This window comes from Equus asinus, chromosome 25, assembly GCF_041296235.1.
Source record: "Equus asinus isolate D_3611 breed Donkey chromosome 25, EquAss-T2T_v2, whole genome shotgun sequence".
NCBI classification, from domain to species: Eukaryota; Metazoa; Chordata; class Mammalia; order Perissodactyla; family Equidae; genus Equus; species Equus asinus.
This window is the reverse complement of record NC_091814.1, coordinates 42,633,255-42,652,976: the sequence shown is the minus strand read 5'-3', so window position 1 is coordinate 42,652,976 and position 19,722 is coordinate 42,633,255. Positions and strand designations below refer to the sequence as shown.

Sequence of the window (19,722 nt, the reverse complement as noted above, 5' to 3'; positions counted from 1 at the left end):
AAGAGTCAGCGAAGCCAACTTTGAACACCGACCAAAAGAAACAGTCTGAGGCAAAAAAGCCTTCTGAGGTATTTCTCTGCTGGGAGACAGTTTGTTCAAGGTTCATTAGGACCTTGGGTAAAGCAACTCTCAAAACAATTCTCCTTCTCTTGCTTTATTTACATGTGCACAAATGGTCATCCATTAATTTGTCCTTCTGGGTTCCTCCACGCTCGGACCAAGGGTCCCAGGGTACCTAAGCACTTGGATCACTGCAAAGATAGAGCCCCCTCGGTAAATAAACAAACTTGCTAGCTCACGCCTCAGTGCCAGGTAAATTTTATTATTGCTGCTCTGTCTCTGAGGGTCTGCTCATCTATGTGCCTTTGTCTAAATCTTTGAGGCTGAAGAATGACCTTGATCTATGGTAAATTCACCAAAGAAGTCATTCTGTGAAGCTCCTTAGGAGCCAGTCTTTCCAGGATGAAAGCCTGCACGCTCCTTAGAAAATTCAGTAGTACTGCTGGTGAATATTATTTCTTCGTATGAATTAAAGTTCCTAATTTATTTGTTAGATATATGGACAGATGTTGTCAGTCTGGAAGGTAAAGGTTGCTATCTGTCCAAATATAATGTTAAGAAATGATGTCATCTCACTCTCACTTGACTATGATTTCCAACATTCTGCAATGTATGCCAAATACAAAGCCCAGAGTCTAATGCTGATTCTTTTTTACATAATCTTTACATAGAGATATATTAAAAAATCTTTATTTTATATTATTTCTATATATAATCTTTGTATAACTTTTTTTTTGGAAGAAGATTAGCCCTGAGCTAACTGCTGCCAACCTTCCTCTTTTTGCTGAGCAAGCCTGGCCCTGAGCTAACATTGTGCCCATCTTCCTCTACTTTATATGTGGGACGCCTACCACAGCATGGAGTGCCAAGTGGTGCCCTGTCCACACCCGGGATCTGAACCGGCGAACCCCGGGCCGCTGAGAAGTGGAACGTATGAACTTAACCGCTGCGCCACCAGGCTGGCCCCTGTATAATTTTTAATATGATTAAACCATCAATATTTTAGAAGTTGAGATAAAATGTCTACATAGAAATTAAGATACTCTCTGTATTTAAAAAAAAAGTACGTTTTAATTCACAAATATAAAAATATTATACAGGTATATTTTAATTTTACTTACAGCTTCTTCTCTCCCTGAAAGAATGAATCTTTTCTTACACAGGGGATGTTAATGAAGCAGGTGTAAGCCTTATCTGGCAGCAGCAAAATAGGTAGTCCACTCCTAAAGCAAGGATTAAATAGTAGTCATAGCTGTCATATTTAGAACATTAAAAATCCTCACGTTGGGGCTGGCCTGGTGGCATAGTGGTTAACTTCAAGTGCTCCGCTTCAGCAGCCTGGGGTTTGAAGATTCAGATTCTGGGCGCAGACCTAGCACTGCTCGCCAAGCCATGCTGTGGTGGCGTCCCACATACAACAGAGAAAGACTGGGACGGATGTTAGCTCAGCAACAATCTTCCTTAAGCAAAAAGAGGAGGACTGGCAACAGATGTTAGCTCAGGGCCAGCCTTTCTCAAAAAAAAACCCCAAAAAACAAAAAACCCACTTTTAATATCTAATTTGAATTTTAGATGTTAATGTCACCTAGTAGAAACAGTTTTCGAATCTCAATCTTACCACAGACCATAAATGAGTCGACACTACGATCCTCAGGTAAAATCTTACGGATAGCACCTCCTTTCTGAAGCACCTTGGTCCTACACCCTGAAGGAGGCAAAACTCTGCTTGGGCAGGAGCCATGCTCAAGAAGCCCAGCTTCAGATCAAAGCACTTCAGAAAGTGCTTTTTTGTTGATTGTTGTGTTGTTCTTAAAATAATTCTTGAAATCCTAGGTGACAAACAGACATTTCAAAATTGTTTACTAACTTGCCATATATCATTGATCCTAAAACACAAATTTTTTCCTATTCTGACACCTCTGATGAATCATAATCTGTAGTATCTCACAGTTAATTAGCGGCGTGTTTTTTTTCTTAACAGTATTTAAATAATGGTGTTCTAAAACTAATGCTGTTTTAGAGTTGACAAAGTAGCAATGTAGGTTCAAAATACACAGTGCCAAGTGGACAAGGCGATGCATGAAAGAATTCACACACAGCGCATGGCAGTCCTCCCGCTCAGAGCGCTACTATAGCTGCGGTGGTTTCAGTTACAGGAAATAACCAGTTCCTTTTCCCCCTTCCTATTATGTGGTAATGGCAACATCTTCTTGCCCCAAATAGTAAAATTTTTAGACTGAGTTCTCTATACAGTACATTTACTTCTAGACCAGAAAATTCTTAAAAGCCTCAAAAAAAAGTTTTATGTATTATCTTTTTTATGTTGATATGGGTCCCTTCAAATGAAACCACTTACATTTTAACATATTTTTCTCACATTTTTTTCAAGTAAGCAATGACAAAGGAAGATCAATGTCCCAGGTATTTCTTGTAGATAACTTGTTATAAAAGAAAAGTTATTTAGCCATGATTTATAAAGATACCAGTTACTAAAAATGCATTTTTACCTCTTAAGACCTGCTAAACTCTAAAAGAGTTGACTGAAAATTTCTGACACTTTAAATGCCTATAAGAAAAAACAGTTCAATTCTGATCAATCCCTGGAAAACCGGTGGCCACATCAGACAAATCTATAGAATCCCTCGGCTAACAGGCTCCACAGAGCTGAGTTACATTCTCAACCATTAAGGTAAGTCCAAAATCAATAAAAACAATTAATCCAAAGGAAACATCATCATCAGTATATCGACAAATGGAAGACTAGTCTCTAATTTTACCAGTGAAGCACATTTTAAAAAAACACTAAATGGAAATGAGATTTAATTAAAAAATTTAAACTGAAGATACTCACTATGTTAATATAACTACTATCAAATTCAATTTCATTAATTGGAGATTACAGTGATTCCTCAAACATCTCAGGAGCAGTACAGTACAGTAATTAAAGCAGAGTTACTAACCATCTGACCTTGGGCAAGTAACCTAACCTCTCTGACTCTCAGTTTTCTCATCTGTAAAATAGGGATGTTAATAACACATATATCTCACAGGGTCATTCTGAAGAGGAAGTGAAATAACATATATAACACATGGTGTATGGTTACTAGCATATAATAAAGAGGCCAATAAATGTTAGCTGACATTATTACTACCTGACCATTTTAGCATATGTTGTAAGCTGGAGTCATTTCTCATACCTTTATATAACACTATCAACCAATTCGTCTAACAAACATTAATTAAACCTCCAAGGAAATAAAAATAAGCCAATGTGGTTAGAACAGAGTGAAAAGGCAGGCAAGGAAATTGGCATTAGATGAGATGGTGAAGTGAGGGGATCTGTAAGGCGTGTTAAGGATTTTTAAATTTTATCCTAAGTGCTATGGGAAATCATTAAAGGGCTTTAAGGAGAAGAGTGATATGATGAGATGTGAGTTATAAATCTGGGAAAGAGACAGCAAAGGAAGCGAGGAACGCAGTTCTTAAACCAGTCTGTAGTGTCCCAGCCAAGAGATAATGATTGTTTAGAGGGGCGACGGTAATGTAAGAAACATGAGCGTGGCGATAACGAAAAGGAGATGAATTTGGATTACTCTGGAACATGAAGAACCAGGATTTCTGCTATGTTAGGGGATGAGAGAGAGGGAAGACCAATACGACATATAGACCTACGAAAAACATACTTTACACAAAATACTGTTAGAAATACTTACCTAACATATATATAAAATTTTATATCGGGTAAAATTTTAAAAATAAAACCATGTAATTAATGTAATAATGCCTTTCTCACACAGAATTCAAACTTCAATAAACACCATTTATTAATATGTACAATGCAATCAGCAAAGTCCTCATAAACTGAAAATCAATGAAATGAACCAAAATTGCTTGTGTTCAGTGCTGAGAGAATAGCTGATAAAAAGTAAATGAGAATTACATAATGCTAACATCTATGCTAACATTTAAAAAATATCTTTCTTTAAATATATCTGTAAAGCATTTTAAAAGAGGAAAATACTTATTTATATTATTTTTAATACATATACCACCTTTAATGGATATAATACACCCATATCTACATACATCTTAACACGTGCACGCACACATACACATGCTCAACTTTGTAACACCGCCTAGCATTTCACAGGTACTACAACAGATAAGGATATAAGAATGAGAGAAGGAAAAGACTAGAGAGAGGGTAGACACAAAAGAGAGAACAAAGTGGGGGAAAGGAAGAGGGGGAAGAAAAGGAGAGAGGAAGAGAAGAAGATGGTTTTGGTTGACAAACGACCTCTTGGTCAGAAAGGGCTGCTGATCTGCAAACAGGTGGCTCTGCCTGTATGCTTGGTTGGCATCATGACACGGAGCACACAGGAGCTAAATAAAGCATGTAAGAAAAGGGTGGATATGAGAGCCAGGAGACTCTTACAACCGTTACTGTTTATGTCAAGACCTGCTTGTCCCAAGGGACCCATTTTCACATAATCTATAATTATCTCTTTGCTTTAATCGCCTTGTCATTCCTGAGGCTCTCCTGGGCACTGGAAGAGGAAAAGCTCATTAACTAAACCTTTTCTCCTCTCTCCAGCCACCCATGGCTTTTAATTGCTTGGTGTGTTATTATCTAGGAGTGCAACTGGGATCATTTTCATAAGAAAGGGAGGTAGAGAGGAGGAAGGGAGCCATGATTCCCTGAGGTATGAAACACAGACAAACCTTTGCTTTCTCAATTATTTATGCCAGCTGAGGTTTTACAGGCTGAATAAATCCATAACTCAAGTTCATTCTGAGCAGTCAGATTCTCAAGGGGGAGCTGCCCACTTGCCTAGACACACTTGTGTAGTCCTCAAAGAATAACCAGAATGTAACAGGACATATGTCATCCAATTTATCACCTATCACCAAAGTGTTAACACAATGTTGATCATAAGCAATCTAGTGAACTAGGGAAGGATTTCACACTACCACCAGCCAAACAGATGGAGGGAAGCAGGATAACCTTTTGGTGCTAAGGGCAGTGGTGTCAACAGGACAGTAGTGTCCCAGAATGACTTAGCCTACTGAAAGTATAAGAATCCAAATACTCAATTTTTAAAATAAAAAATATGTATAACACATACTCCTAAAGTTTCAGAGTCTTAAACAGATTTGTTGAAAACAGTTGCTATCTAACAATGTAAAGCTTGGAGTAAATAAATAAATGGAATTTAATATCATGGGATTTTATAAATCTCTTACAATAAAACAATATATGTTGTAGCTTTTTCTCCAGTCGTACTTTTCAGGAAAATCTCAGAGTACAATTTATGTGCAAGTGACAGGCTTTTATGCTTTTATTCCAGTTCATCTTTTTACCAAAAACACAAAATTAAAGCATAAAATAATCACTTACATTCTTCCATTTTATAATCAGGACTAGAGAGCAGCCAATGAAAAAAATATTTCTAAAATATTTTCCAAGTCCATTATTGTCTAAAAATTTTAACTTTATAAGTCAATGATGAAAGCATCTCTTTAAAATTCTACAGGCTTTTGTGTCTGACCACAGCAGTGACCTCTGGTATTTTCTGCCAAAACAGTTCATTTGTCTCACAGAACAACTAATCAATTCCAGAGCCCATCAATCATTTTAGTTGTATCCTGGTCTGGTCTTGCTTAGAGAAGGTCCAGATGGCTGCCTGTGTAAGTGGGATTAATAAAATTCTGATAGATTACATAGCATCAAACTATAAAATATAACAGGGACGATCAAATCTTATTGCAGTGTGGGATGGATACCATACATGCTTCATTTATTATATTTTTAATTTTTGCCCTAATTTCTCAATTTATGAGCCAATCTCTAGATAAAACCTTCTCAGTATACAAGTCACCAAAAGCGATTTCTTGTTAAGTGAGTCAGTATATGGAGTGCAGAACCATTTGACTCTTTGCAAAGCCTTATACTTATTAACCCAAGCTTTTTCTGTCCATCGGCAGAATAAATGAAACACAACTGATGTCAAGCCTAGAGTAACTGTCCATGAGTTACAAGATTTGTTATTCTCTTGCTTCTATAGTTCCAAACACAGACCTAATAGCATTGACTCTCCTTTCCCTGCTTTCCATTTTCTTCTGTGAAAGCAAACAGTCTGTACCTTATTCTATAACCACACTGACATGTGATTTTGCCCCCTAACATCAGCCCGTGCCCTGGTCTCTGCTGTGGGGACTCTATGCTAAGTAACAACACTAATAAAGCTAACAGTTACACAGTAACTTATTTTGTGCCAGACACTGTTCTAGAATGCCTGTGTGTATGTATTCATATGAGCCACGTAAGTGCCATATGAGAAAGGTACTATAATTACTCCCATTTTACAGATAAGTAACTTGTCCAAGGTCACAGAACTAATAAGTGGTGAAACCAGCATGCGAATTCCGGCAGTTTAGCTTCACAATTTTTTGTACTTATTTAGCCTCACACTGTATCCCTTCCATTATACTACAGAACAATTAACTAGCTTCAGAATGAGAAATTGGTGTCAGGGCTCTGGAATATTAACAGAGATCTGTACCTATGACATTATATTGTCACTCTCTGTGACAGAGTGGAAACAAAGGTCAGACCAAAACAGGCAGGGAGCAAGCTCAGAACTGGCCCCAGTGGCCCTTGGCTCAAGAACATTTACAATAAAACTAAAATGGGCCCTTAACTCATCGCCTACAATGCAAATTAGTCAGGAAAGCTGCCACAACAACGGAGCCCAAGCCTTATGGGTTTATTGGATACTGATTTTCCTGATCTTTAAAAATGTGAAAAAAAAATTAGAGGTTTATACATTAAAGTATCCAAAACAGACCTTCAAAATACATTTTTTATGTTCTTTTTAAAAACGATGGTTCTACAGAAGAAAACTTCTCCTTTCATCCAGGTTTACCATTTGATGTTTCTAAAACTCCAAAACCTACTGTCACTTTCACCTCAACTGAACAAAATTCCGCCAAGAAACTGCAATTAACCTCAATTAAGGCACAACTTTCTCTTGGAAAAATAAAACACTGGATACTGTATTACACCAAAGTACACACAAAATCTGATTGTATAAATTTCAACAAATGGCCTGTTATCACTGTTGCAAACTGCATTTTTATGCTTAAGAAAGCACAGGGACTCCATCTGGGCCTTTCCTGGAATAATCCAATGTTTCAGCACAGAATAATTTTTATTTACACTGGGATTCTGTTCAATTACATACGAATTCTCTAACATAAGAAAATGACTAGTTGCTGTGATTTCTGATCTACTATAGTGGGAGCAAAATTACTGTTCATAATAGTTAGAGGGCTTTCAGTGGCTCTCTCACATTCTTGTTTCTTACTGTTCCATAACTTAACGATATGTTCCAGAATACAGACTTAGATCATATCATAAGAAGACTAATACTTAGATGACTTAATGAACTCAGGCCAAGACTAACCAGTGTGCCCACAGCAGAGGTTCACACTGCATTTGATTAACTGATAATGCTCGTTAAACCTGCATAAGGATGCCAAAATACTAAGAACACACCATTTTCAAAAGTAAAGAAGTTGAGAAGCACAAATATCCACAATATCTTGTCTGATAGATTCATAATAAATGTGTGTTGAGTTGAATTAAAATCTCTATGAAAATAAGCTATATTATTTTGTTATTGTTTCTCACAATCAAAATTCTAAATATTGATTTAAATCCAAGAGTCATTTCTTCAGGAGTTGGGTAGAGGATAAGCAGATACGTTAACTCTTTCAATGCAGTTCAACCCTATCTTAGGAATACCTCCAATTACCCAGCTGTCCACTCTCGCTTCAGCTGGGGCACACATGATGTGCTTTCTGTTCTGAGAACTACTGCCAGCAGTCATGTCACTGGACATTCCAAAAGAAACTATATTCAGCATGTCATTTTGAAAAATACTAGAGTCTGAGTATCCTTAAAGAAATCAGCACACAAAATAAAGAACATTACTATGTACTGATAAGTGATTGATATTGTTAGAAAGTTAAGTAAAGTGATTTTAAAAAAGCAAAGTCAAGGGGCCAACCCAGTGGTGTAGCAGTTAAGTTGGCGTGCTCCACTTTGGTGGCCGAGGGTTTGCAGGTTTGGATCCCAGGTGCAGACCTATGTAACGCTTATCAAGGTATGCTGTGGCAGGCACCCCACATATAAAATAGAGGAAGATGGGCACAGCTGTTAGCTCAGGGCCAATCTCCCTCAGGAAAAAAAAAAAAAAAAAGGATTGGTGGTGGATGTTAGCTCAGGGCTAATCTTCCTAAAAAAAAAAAAAAAAAGGCAAAGTCAAGGAACTATCTGAATTTATTTATCTCACTAGGAAAGGAAAGTAGCCTATACATACTTTTTAATTGTTTAGGAAAAGAGGTGAGGATGGGAATATCACAGGAAAACCAAACCAGCAGCTCTCTGCTGTGATAGGGCCACCATCTAACTCCATGTGAGCAACACTCACTAACTATCGGCTCCTGGAGTGAAGCAGCCATGGACACTTCTCGAGTTCTGGGTACTTTTACTGGATACCTACTAAGCTCTGGGAAGTTCTTCAGATACTGAGAATACAGAGCTGGAAAAAACTGATGTTTGGCCTCCAAAAACTAAAAGTTTAGTGAAAAGAATAACGTTTTGGTTTTTTTACAATGATAATTCAACATGGTATGACGTGATAAATGCTATAACAAAAGCGTAAACAAAGGACCACGGGAAAACAGAAGGAATGACTAACCTCTCCTCCTATCATGTAGAAAAACTACCCTAAAGGTTTACTGACCTGATTTGAACATTTAATAAACTTTGATTAGGAGGGTTAAGGTTCTAAGATGCCATTTTTTAGAAGACTCCAAAGACAAAATATACAATTAAGAACCCCCAAAATACCTCTTAATATATAAGGATTGAGGGGAAGGAGGGTTACATTCAAAATATTTTTTAAACTATGCTTCCTCAAAATTGAGTGGGCTCCTCAGAGTTCTCAGGGTCCCTACAAGTGATCAGGGTGGCAAATGTACTCCAGGCCAGTAGCAGCCCTAAAAGGTACCTTTTTTTCTCCTCAAATCTCCATCAGCCTTCCCCTATCCCACCCCAAATAAACATTTAATCTAAGTAAAAATGGTGTGCTTGCTATGCAAATAGATTCAAGACAGGACCCTCAGTATTAACTGACTGGTCATTAACTGGAAACTATGAGTGTTTAGTTTTTGCTTCATAGCGGTATCAATAACTTTCCTCCTAGAACGATGCTGTAAGCTCTTATCACCACTTCTTTATATGGTAGATAACGTCAGCAAACTCTTCTGCAAGAGTGGAGCATACATTTTTGGTACAATTTCCTCTGCACTCTATGAAAATAGATATTTCCCCCGCAATATATTTAGGTGAACCCAATTTTCCCCTTGAAAATTAGAGCCTATTTATTTCATGTTAATAAGTAAAGTTTAGATAACTCAAAAAGAATAAGAGCAAGAGAGATTCCTATTTCTTGTTTTTGTAAAGCAACAATCTTAGGAAAATGTGTACATGACTTTAAAGCAAGACAGAATCCTTTTCCTGACGTCCACAAACACAGTGCTGAAAGAAAAAGATGACCCTAGAAATTTTATACATAACATACAAAATTTAAGACCTTTGTTAAACAATACAAAATAACCTTTAATAAACTTTTAATCATGGTTAAAAAACCCCATATAACATAAAATTTACCATCTTCATCCCTTCCAAGTGTGCGGTTCAGTAGTGTGAAGTACATTCGCCATTGTTGTGCGACAGAGCTCTAGACCTTTTTCATCTTGCAAAACTGAAACTCTATACCCGTTAAATAACAACGCTCCATTTCCCACTCCTTCCAGATCCTGGTAACCACCATTCTACTTTCTATTTCTATGAGTCTGACTACTCTTGATACCTCATCTAAGTAGAATCAGAGAGTATTTATCATCTTGTGACTGGCTTATTTCACCTAGCACAATGTCCTCAAGGTTCATCCATGTTCTAGCATGTGTCAGAATTTCCTTCCTTTTTAAGACTGCATACTATTCCGTTATATGTACACACCACATTTTGTCTATCCATTCATCTGCTGAGGGATACTGGGTGGCTTCCACCTCTTGGCTACTATGAATAATGCTGCTATGCACATGGGTGTGCAAATGTGCCTTTGACATTCTGCTTTTAATTCTTTTGGATATAGAGCCCAAAATAAAAGTCTTCAAAAGAAATAATATTGTTTTGAGGAAAACTAACAACAACAACAACAAAAATCCACAGCTTTAGATTATCTGAGACACAAAACCTTGCCCCACCAACTACTTATGTGGGGGGAAAAGTCACTATCTGGCACTGATCCAGACACTTAGTGATTTTAAAGATTATACACCTAAAAAATTCTTTCCTGACATTCATTATCCTACTAGAGATACTACCCAATCAGCTCCATCTTAAGTAAAAGTTCTTCACAAGTGGAAGTTTTCAGGACTAAAAAAATATACACACACACACATATATATACACATATACATGTATGTTTATATCCCTATTATCGAAGATCAGAACAGAAATTACCTGATGATTTCTTCGTGATACAGAGAACTAACAACTGGCCCACCAAAACCAGTATTTGCTGCTTTTCCTTTCTTCTCTGGTGACTGTGGGGAAAAAAAGAAAGGGTGGAAAAAAGGCATATGGATTAAAGCAGTGTGTATTTAAACCAGTTAAAAAATACTACTTTGCTAAGGAATAATAAATAGTTGACCGTCCACCATTTCTCCAAGGCTCCAGTAACAATTTCAAGACGGCATCAGACAGGCAAGAGGACTCTCAGGTCAACACAGAAGTGGAATGAGTACCCATGAGCAAGCTGAGCTCACTCCACCGCTGCCTTCTGGGGCCAGCTAACAGCCATTTCCCTACTGATTATAAGATGTTAACCATGTTCATTGTGGAAAATACGGATGTTCAATACGGAAAAATGAAAATAAAATGTGAAATATAAATACCAGACATGAGTGTGATCAGGAATATCATACCTAGATTAATAAAATTAAAGTTCCCAAATCAGAAAGAAACTAAACCATAATAAAACTTCAAATTCAACCATAAAGAAATTATTTTTAGGTGACAATAAGGAAGGAGAAAAGATGGAGAGGAGAAAGGAAAGGAAGTTGAGATCTAAAATAAAAGAAAAAAGAAGCAAACTGTATGGAAACACCCTCCAAAATCAAGTATTCAATAGGCCTTGGCCCTCCTTGTTCTCAAAAAAGCACAAGGTTAAGATTAAATTTAGAAATAAGAGTCTTCCAAAACATGTAATGTGAAAACAGCGAACTTTGATGTTGTTATCACTTGAAAGGATCAAACTGGAACCTCTGCAAAAGCCCACATCTCCTGCAATACAGACAGTTTTAGGCCAGGACACCTTGCAAAAACCAAACTTCTCACTCTAAACATAAATATTATCTTAGAATCAAGATTAAATATTTTTATTGCTTAATTTGACTGCAAAAAGACTAATTTCACTTCAAAAAAAAATACAGGCAATCCCCATACACATGGGTTTTTTCTGTACTTGAAAGAAGGGATTTTATTTGTTGTTGTTGTTGTGCTTTTCCTTTTAGTCTGTGAAACGCTGGGTTAAGGAAAAAGATCTGGAGGCAGCGTATTTCATCAGTTCCTAATACCATCGGGAGAACTTAACTTTGAAGAAATGGTGAAAATTTTTGAGATGAATCAAGTCAGTTATCAATTTATGACAGAAACTAAGATACAATATCATAAACAACAACTACCGTCATGATTAAATGACAAAGTTTATAAAGTACACTAATCTCACGCTGGCAAATAAGAAGCACTAAGTAAACGCCAGCTGCCTCTATTCTCTGAGGACCATTCTTAGAGAACAAGAGCAAAGAATTTTGGAGATGGAGAACACTTGTCTTTATACCAAAAAAGCACAATCCAAGGGAGAACTTCTTTTATTTAATCCAATTATATTCTAAATAAATATTTCATTAGAGTGATAAAGTTGAAACACACTTGATGCTCAAGAGATGCTTGCTAAATGAATAATAAAACTGGAAATGAGAAAACTAGATACCAAAGGAAAAAGAAAGAGACAAAATCAAGTACAGAGTGTTGAGCACAGCTTCCTGAAAAAGAATTGACTCCAAGAAGATAACACAGAGAAAATCCAGGTAACCTTGGGGTTGGCAATGACTTTTTAGATACAACACCAAAAGCACAATCCATCAAAGCAAAATTGATGCTAGTCTTCATTAAAATTAAAAATGTCTGCTCCGTGAAAGATACTGTTAAGAGAATGAAATGACAAACCAAAAACTGGGAGAAAATCTTTGCAAAGTACATATATAATAAAGGACTGGTATGCAAAACATAGTTGAAAAGACTCCTAAAACTCAACAACAACAAAACAATAGAAAATTACAGGCCAATATCTCTGATGAACATAGAACAACAATCCTCAACAAAAATATTAGCAAACCAAATTCAATAAAACATTAAAAGGATCATATAGCATGATCAAGTGGAATTTATTCCAGGGATGCAAGAATGGTCCAACATCTGTAAATCAATCAATATGATACACCCCACTAACAAAATGAAAGAAAAAAATCATATGATCATCTCAAGAGATGGAGAAAAAAGCATTTGACAAAATTCAACATCCATTCATGATAAACTCTCAACAAAGTGGATACAGAAGGAACATGCCTCAACATAGTAAAGGCCACGTGTGAAAAGCCCACAGCTAACATCACACTCAATGGTGAAAAGCTGAAAGCTTTACCTCTAAGATCAGGAACAAGACAAGGATGCTCATTCTTGCCACTTTTACTCAGCATAGTATTGGAGGTCCTGGCCAGAGCGATTAAGCAAGAAAAAGAAATAAAAGGGATCCAAACTGGAAAGGAAGAAGTAAAACTGTCACTGTTTGCAGATGATATGATACCAAATATAGAAAACCCTAAAGACTCTACCAAAAGACTGTTAGAACTAATTAACAAATTCAGTAAAGTTGCAGGACACAAAATAATATACAACAGTCTGTTGCATCTCTATACACTAATAACAAACCATTAGAAAGAGAAATTAAGAAAACAGTCCCATTTACAATTGAATCAAAAAGAATAAAACACCTAGAAATAAATTTAACCAAGAAGGTGAAAGACGTGTACACTGAAAACTATGACACCGATGAAAGAAATTGAAGACGACACAAACGGAAAAATACGCTGTCCTCATAGATTGGAAGAATACTGTTAAAATGCCCACATACCCAAAGCAATCTACAGATTCTATGCAATCCCTATCAAAATTCCAATGGCATTTTTCACAGAAATAGAACAAATAATCCTAAAATTTGTATGGAACCACCAAAAAACATTGAGTAGCCAAAGCAATCTTAAGAAAGCACAAAGCTGGAAGCATCACACTTCCTGATTTCAAACTTTACTACAAAGTTATAATAACCCAAACTGTATGACATTGGCATAAAAATAGACATATAGATCAACGGAACAAAATAGAGAGCCCAGAAGTAAACCCACACATATGGTCAATTAATTTATGACAAAGGAGACAAGAACATACAATGGGGAAAGGACAGTCTCTGAGAAAAATGGTATTGGGAAAACTAGACAGCAACATGGAAAAAAATAAAACTGGATGACTATTTTACGTCATAGAAAAAAATTAACGCAAAATGAATTAAAGACTTAAACATAAGACCTGAAAACATAAAACTCCTAAAAGAAAACACAGGCATAAGTTCCTTAACATTTGTCTTGGTGATGAGTTTTTGGATCTGACACCAAAACCCAAGGCAACAAAAGCAAAAATAAATAAGTGGGCTTCTGCACAGCAATGGAAACCATCAACAAAATGCAAAGGCAACCTACCTAATGAGAGAGAATATTTTCAGATTATTTATCTGATAAGAGACTAACATCCAAAATATATAAAGAACTCACACAATTCAATAGAAAAAAAAATCCAATTAAAAAATGGGCAGAGGATCTGAATAGACGCTTCCCAAAGAAGACACACAGGTGGCCAAAAGATACATGAAAAGGTACTCACCACCACTAATCATCAGGGAAATGCAAATCAAACCCACAACAAGATATCACCTCACACCTCTTAGAATGGCTAAAATCCAAAACACTGACAACACCAAATGCTGGCGAGAATGTGGAGCAACGGGAACTCTCATTCACTGCTGGAGGGAATGCAAGATGGAACTGCCACTTTGGAAGACAGTTTGGCAGTTCTTACAAAACTAAATACACTCTTACCATATAACCCAGCAATCATGCTCCTATGTATTTACCCAAATGAGTTGAAAGCTTATGTCCACAAAACATGAATGTTTACAGTAGTTTTTTCATAACTGACAAAACCTAGAGGCAACCAAGATGTCCTTCAATAGGTGAATAAACAAACTGTGATACATCTATATGAAGAATATTATTCAGGAATAGAAAGCCATGAACTACTCTAGATTAATGAAGAAAAAAAGAGAGTAAACTCAACTAAAATCAGAAATGTAAGAGGAGACTTTATGACCAATGCCACAGAAATAGAAACTATAAGAGACTACTATGAACAATCAATTATATGCCAACAAATTGGATAACCTAGAAGAAGCAGATAAATTCCTAGAAACATATAACCTACCATGACTAAATTATGAATAAATAAAAAATCTGAAAAGACTTTCAACGAGTAAGGAGACTGAATCAGAAATCAAAAATCTTCCAACAAAGAAAAGCCCAGGACGAGATGACTTCACTGGAGAATTCTACCAAACATTTAAAGAAGACTTAACACCAATCCTTCTCAAACTCTTCCAAAAACATTAAGAGGAGGGAGCCTTGAACCTCATTTTATGAGGCCAGCATTACTCTGATACCAAAGCTAGACAAAGAAACTGGAAGAAAACTACAGAGCACTATCTGAGGAGTACTGATACAAAAATCCTCAACTAAATACTAGCAAACTGGACGCAACAGCACGTTCCAAGGATTCTACACCATGACCAAGTGGGATTTATTCTGCACACATAAGGATGGCGTGATTCAGCAGATGAAAACCAGTGTCAACACACCACACTGACAAAATAAAGAACAAAAAACTGCAGGATCATCGCTACTGATACAGAAAAAATATCTGACAAAATTCCACACTCTTTCATGATAAAAACGCCCAAAAAACTAGGAACCGAAGGAAATTACTTCAACATAATAAATGCCCAAGGTGAAAATCCCACAGCTAACGTCATATTTGATGGTGAAAAACTGAAAGCTTTTCCTCTAAGATCTGGGAACAATGCAAAGATGCCCACTCTTAACACTTTTATTCAACACAGTATTGGAAGTCCTAGCCAAAGCAATTAGGCAAAAAAATAAATAAATAGATAAAAGATATCCAAACTGTAAAGGAAGAAGTAAAATTATCTCTGTGCATAGACAACATGATCTTACATGTAGAAAACCTAAAGATACACACACACACGCACACACACACGCAAAACTGTTAGAATAAACAAATCCAGCAAAGCTGCAGGATACAAAATTAACACACCCAAATCATGTCATGTCTGAGGGAGACAGAAAACAAGTTTTCTAAGATTAAAAAGTGATCAGTACTATGGAAAAAAATTAATGTGGGGAAGAGGGTTATAATTTTAAATAAGATGGTCAAGCAGGGCCACACTGAGAAGGTTATTTGAATAAAGACTTAAAGGAAGTAAAGAAGTGAGTGTTCCAGATATCTGTGGGAGATTGTTCCAGATATAGATAACAGCCAGTACAAAGGCCCTGTGGTGAGAGTATGCTCAGAATATTAGAGAACGTATGTGTTCATATTCCTTGCTGGAGGGTAATTAATATATTTTAGGGGCCAAGACTAGAGGCAAGAACACAAGTTTGTTCATGAGACAATCATAGTTTCTATCAGTGTTACTTACTGAACCTGTTAATGTGAAACAGGCAAATTACAAGAGATACCTGTGGTCTGCTTGGCAATTATCTGCTGTGAAAATACATACTAGTAATTAGAAGTTATATGGTATTTTGGAAAGGAATGAGTATAGTTCTTTTTATTTTTTAATTAATTAATAGCCTTTATTTTTTAGAGTAGTTTCAGGTTTACAAAAAAATGAGTGGAAAGTACAGAAAGTTCCTATACACTCTCTTCCCTCCAATTTTCCCCTATTATTAACATCTTGCACATTAGTGTTGTACATTAAAATTGATGAGTGAATATTAATACATTGCTCTCAATTAAAGTCCATAGTTTACATTAGGATTCACTCTTTGTGTTGTATAAAAGGTTTTGACAAATGTAGAATGACATGCAGCCACCATTACAGTATCATTTAGAACAGTTTCACTGCCCTAAAAGTCTCGTGCTTCACCTCTTCATCCCTTCCCTCCCTCTGAAGCTCTGGCAAATACTTATTTTTTTACTCTCTCCAGAGTTTTATCTTTTCTAGACTATCACAGATATTCCATATATTCTATACACTATCATAGATATTCAAAACACTTTCATCGCCCCAAAAGAAATCCCTGAACCCATTAAAGCAGTCACTCCCTAGCCCCTTCTCCCTCAAACCATGGCAGCCACCAATCTGCTTTCTGTCTCCACGGATTCACCCATTCTGGATATTTCATATAAATGCAATCATACAATATGTGGCCTTTTGTGTCTGGCTTCTTTCACTTAGCACGTTTTTGAGGTTCATCTACATTATAGCATGTATCAGCACGTCACTTCTTTTTATGGTTGAGTAATATTCTATTGTTTTTATATATTCTATTTTGTTTCTCCATTCATCCATTGAAAGACATTTGAATTTTTGTATTTTTTGGCTATTACGTTGCTATGAACATTTGTGTATAGATATTTGAGTACCTGTTTTCAAATTCTTTTGGGTATATACCTAGGAGTAGAATTGCTAGGTCATACGGTAATTCTATGTTTAACGTTTTTAGGAACTACCAAACTATTTCCCACAGCAGCTGCATCATTTTACATTCCCACTAGCAATGTAAGATGGTTCCAATTTCTCCACATCCTTGCCGACACTTGTTAATATTTGCCTTTTTTATTAAGGCCATCTTAATGTATGTGAAGTGGTATCTCATTGTGGTTTTGATTTGCATTTCCCTAATAACTAATATTCCAAGCGGCTGTGGGCTATTTTCTTTGGAGAAATGTCTATTCAAGTCCTTTGCCCATTTATTAGTTATCTTTTGTAGTTAAGTTGTAAAAACTATTTATATATTCTGGATACTATATCTTTATCAGATACATGATTTGAAAATATTTTCTTCCATTCTGTTGGATGTTTTTTCACTTTCTTGATAGTGTTTTTAAAGCAGGAAAGTTTTCAATATTGATGAAGTCCTATTTATCTTTCTTTTCTTTGGTTGCTTGTGTTTCTGCTGTTACATCTCAGAATCCATGGCCAAATTCAAAAATCCTTAAGATATATCCCTATGTTTACTTCCAAAGAGTTTTATAGTTTTAACTCATATTATTTAGGTTATTGATCCCTTTTGAGTTAACTTTTGTATATAGTGTGTTTTTGCATGTGTATACCCAGTTCTCCCATCACTTGTTTAAGTGACTATTTTCCCCCCATTGAATGGTCTTGGCACCCTTACTGAAAATCAATTGACCATAAATGTGAGGGTTTACTTCTAGACTCAATTCTATTCTATTGGTCTATGTGTCTATACTTATGCAGGTCCCACAGTTTTAATTACTGAAGCTTTACAGTAAGTTGAAATTCCAAGTGTGAATCCTCCAAGTTTGTTCTTTTTTAATATTGTTTTGACTATTTGGGGCTCTTTGAAAGTCCATATGAACTTAAAGATTGGCTTTTTCATTTCTGCAAAAATGGCAATAGGTCACTTTGGGTAGTACTGCCATCTCAACAGTACAAAATCTCCCAATCTATGAACATGGAATGTTTTTCCATTTATTTAGGTATTATTTTGTTTCAGCAATGGTTTAAAGTTTTCAGTGTAAAATCTTTCACCTCCTTGTTAAAATTATTTCCTGGTATTTTATTCTTTTGAATGCCATTGTAAATGGAACTGTTTATTCTTAGTTTCCATTTTGAGGTGTTTATTGCTGGTGTATAGAAACACAACTGAGTTTTGCATGTTGCTCTCGTGTTGTGCAACTTTGCCGTATTAACTCTCATAATTTTTTTGTGAATTCTCTAGATTTTCTACGTATAGGATCATGTTATCTGTCAACAGAGATAGTTTTACTTCTTCCTTTCTGACACGGATGCTATTTACTTTTTTCCTATCTAATTGCTATGGCTAGAATTTATAGTACAATGGTGAACAGCAGTGGTAAAATCAAGCATCCTTGTCTTATTCCTGATCTTAAGGGAAAAGCTTTCCTTTTTTCTTAGATTTTATTTTTCCTTCTTCTCCTCAAAACCCCCCAGTACACAGTTGTATGTTTTAGTTGTGGGTCCTTCTAGTTGTGGCATGTGGGACGCCACCTCAGCATGGCCTGATGGGTGGTGCTGGGTCCTTGCCCAGGATCCAAACCAGCGAAACCCCGGGCCGCCAAAGCAGAGCACGCGAACTTAACCACTTGGCCACGGGGCTGGCCCCTGGAAAAGCTTTCTGTCTTTCACCATTGAGTGTAATGTTACCTGTGTTTTTTCATTAACGTCCATTATCATGGTAAGTAAATTTCAACTTCATTTTTAAAAGCTGTCTTAACTGGTATAGAATTATAAGTTGATAGTTTTTTCCTTTTGATGTTGCCCCACTGATTTCAGACTTCTGAAAAGAAGTCTGCTGAAGTTCTTACCTTTTTCCCTTTGAATCATGTTTTTTGTCTGAATGCTTTTAAGAGTTTCTTTTTTCCATTGTTTTTCAACAATTTGATTATGATGTGTCTTAATATGGTTTTCTTTACATTTCTTCTGCTTGAGGTTCATTAAGCTTCTTGGATCTATAGGCTTATGGCAGTGATTCTCAACAAGAGAGATTTTTCTGCCCCCCCATCTTCCCCAAGGATATCTGGCAATGTCTGAGGCAATTTTTGGTTGTCACAAGTGTGTGGTCCTATTGGCATATGGTGAGTAGAGACTAGAGTTGCTGCTAAACATCCTATAATGCACAGGACAGCCCTCCACAACAGAGAATTACCCAGCTCCAAATATCAAGGGTAAAAAGGCTGAAAAATTTGATTTATAGTTTTCACCAAATGTTTAAAATTTCAGCTATCATTTACTAATATTTTTTTCTGTCTTCTTCTCTTTTGCTTTTTTTCTTCTTTCTGTGACTCCAATTATATATATGCTACATTGCTTGACATTTTCCCATAGCTCACTGGGGCTCCATTCATTTTTTGTGCAGTCTTTTTATGCTCTGTGCTTCATTTTCATTAGCTTCACTTGCTGCATTTCAAGTTCACTAATATTTTCTCACGCAATGTCTGATCCATTATTAATCCTATCCAATGTACTTTACATTTCAGATATTATTTTCTTCCATCTCTAGGAGTTCCATTTGGGTCTTTTTCTATCTTCCATTTCTCTTTCCATTATGTTCATGTTTTTCTCTACTTTC

At 36.2% G+C, this 19,722-nt stretch overlaps 1 protein-coding gene across 3 annotated transcripts in view; it reads right to left on the bottom strand.

Moving 5' to 3' along the window:
• The window catches only part of ACBD6 (acyl-CoA binding domain containing 6), a 180,969-nt gene that overhangs the window by 114,911 nt on the left and 46,336 nt on the right, over positions 1-19,722 (bottom strand). For 2 of the 3 annotated variants that reach the window (XM_070497595.1, XM_014845272.3), the window contains exon 4: positions 10,658-10,740. The exons of the other annotated variant lie outside the window; for it this stretch is intronic. In XM_070497595.1, the coding sequence (XP_070353696.1) occupies positions 10,658-10,740 (83 nt within the window). The remainder of the gene's footprint in view (positions 1-10,657; positions 10,741-19,722) is intronic. 3 annotated transcript variants of the gene reach the window in all.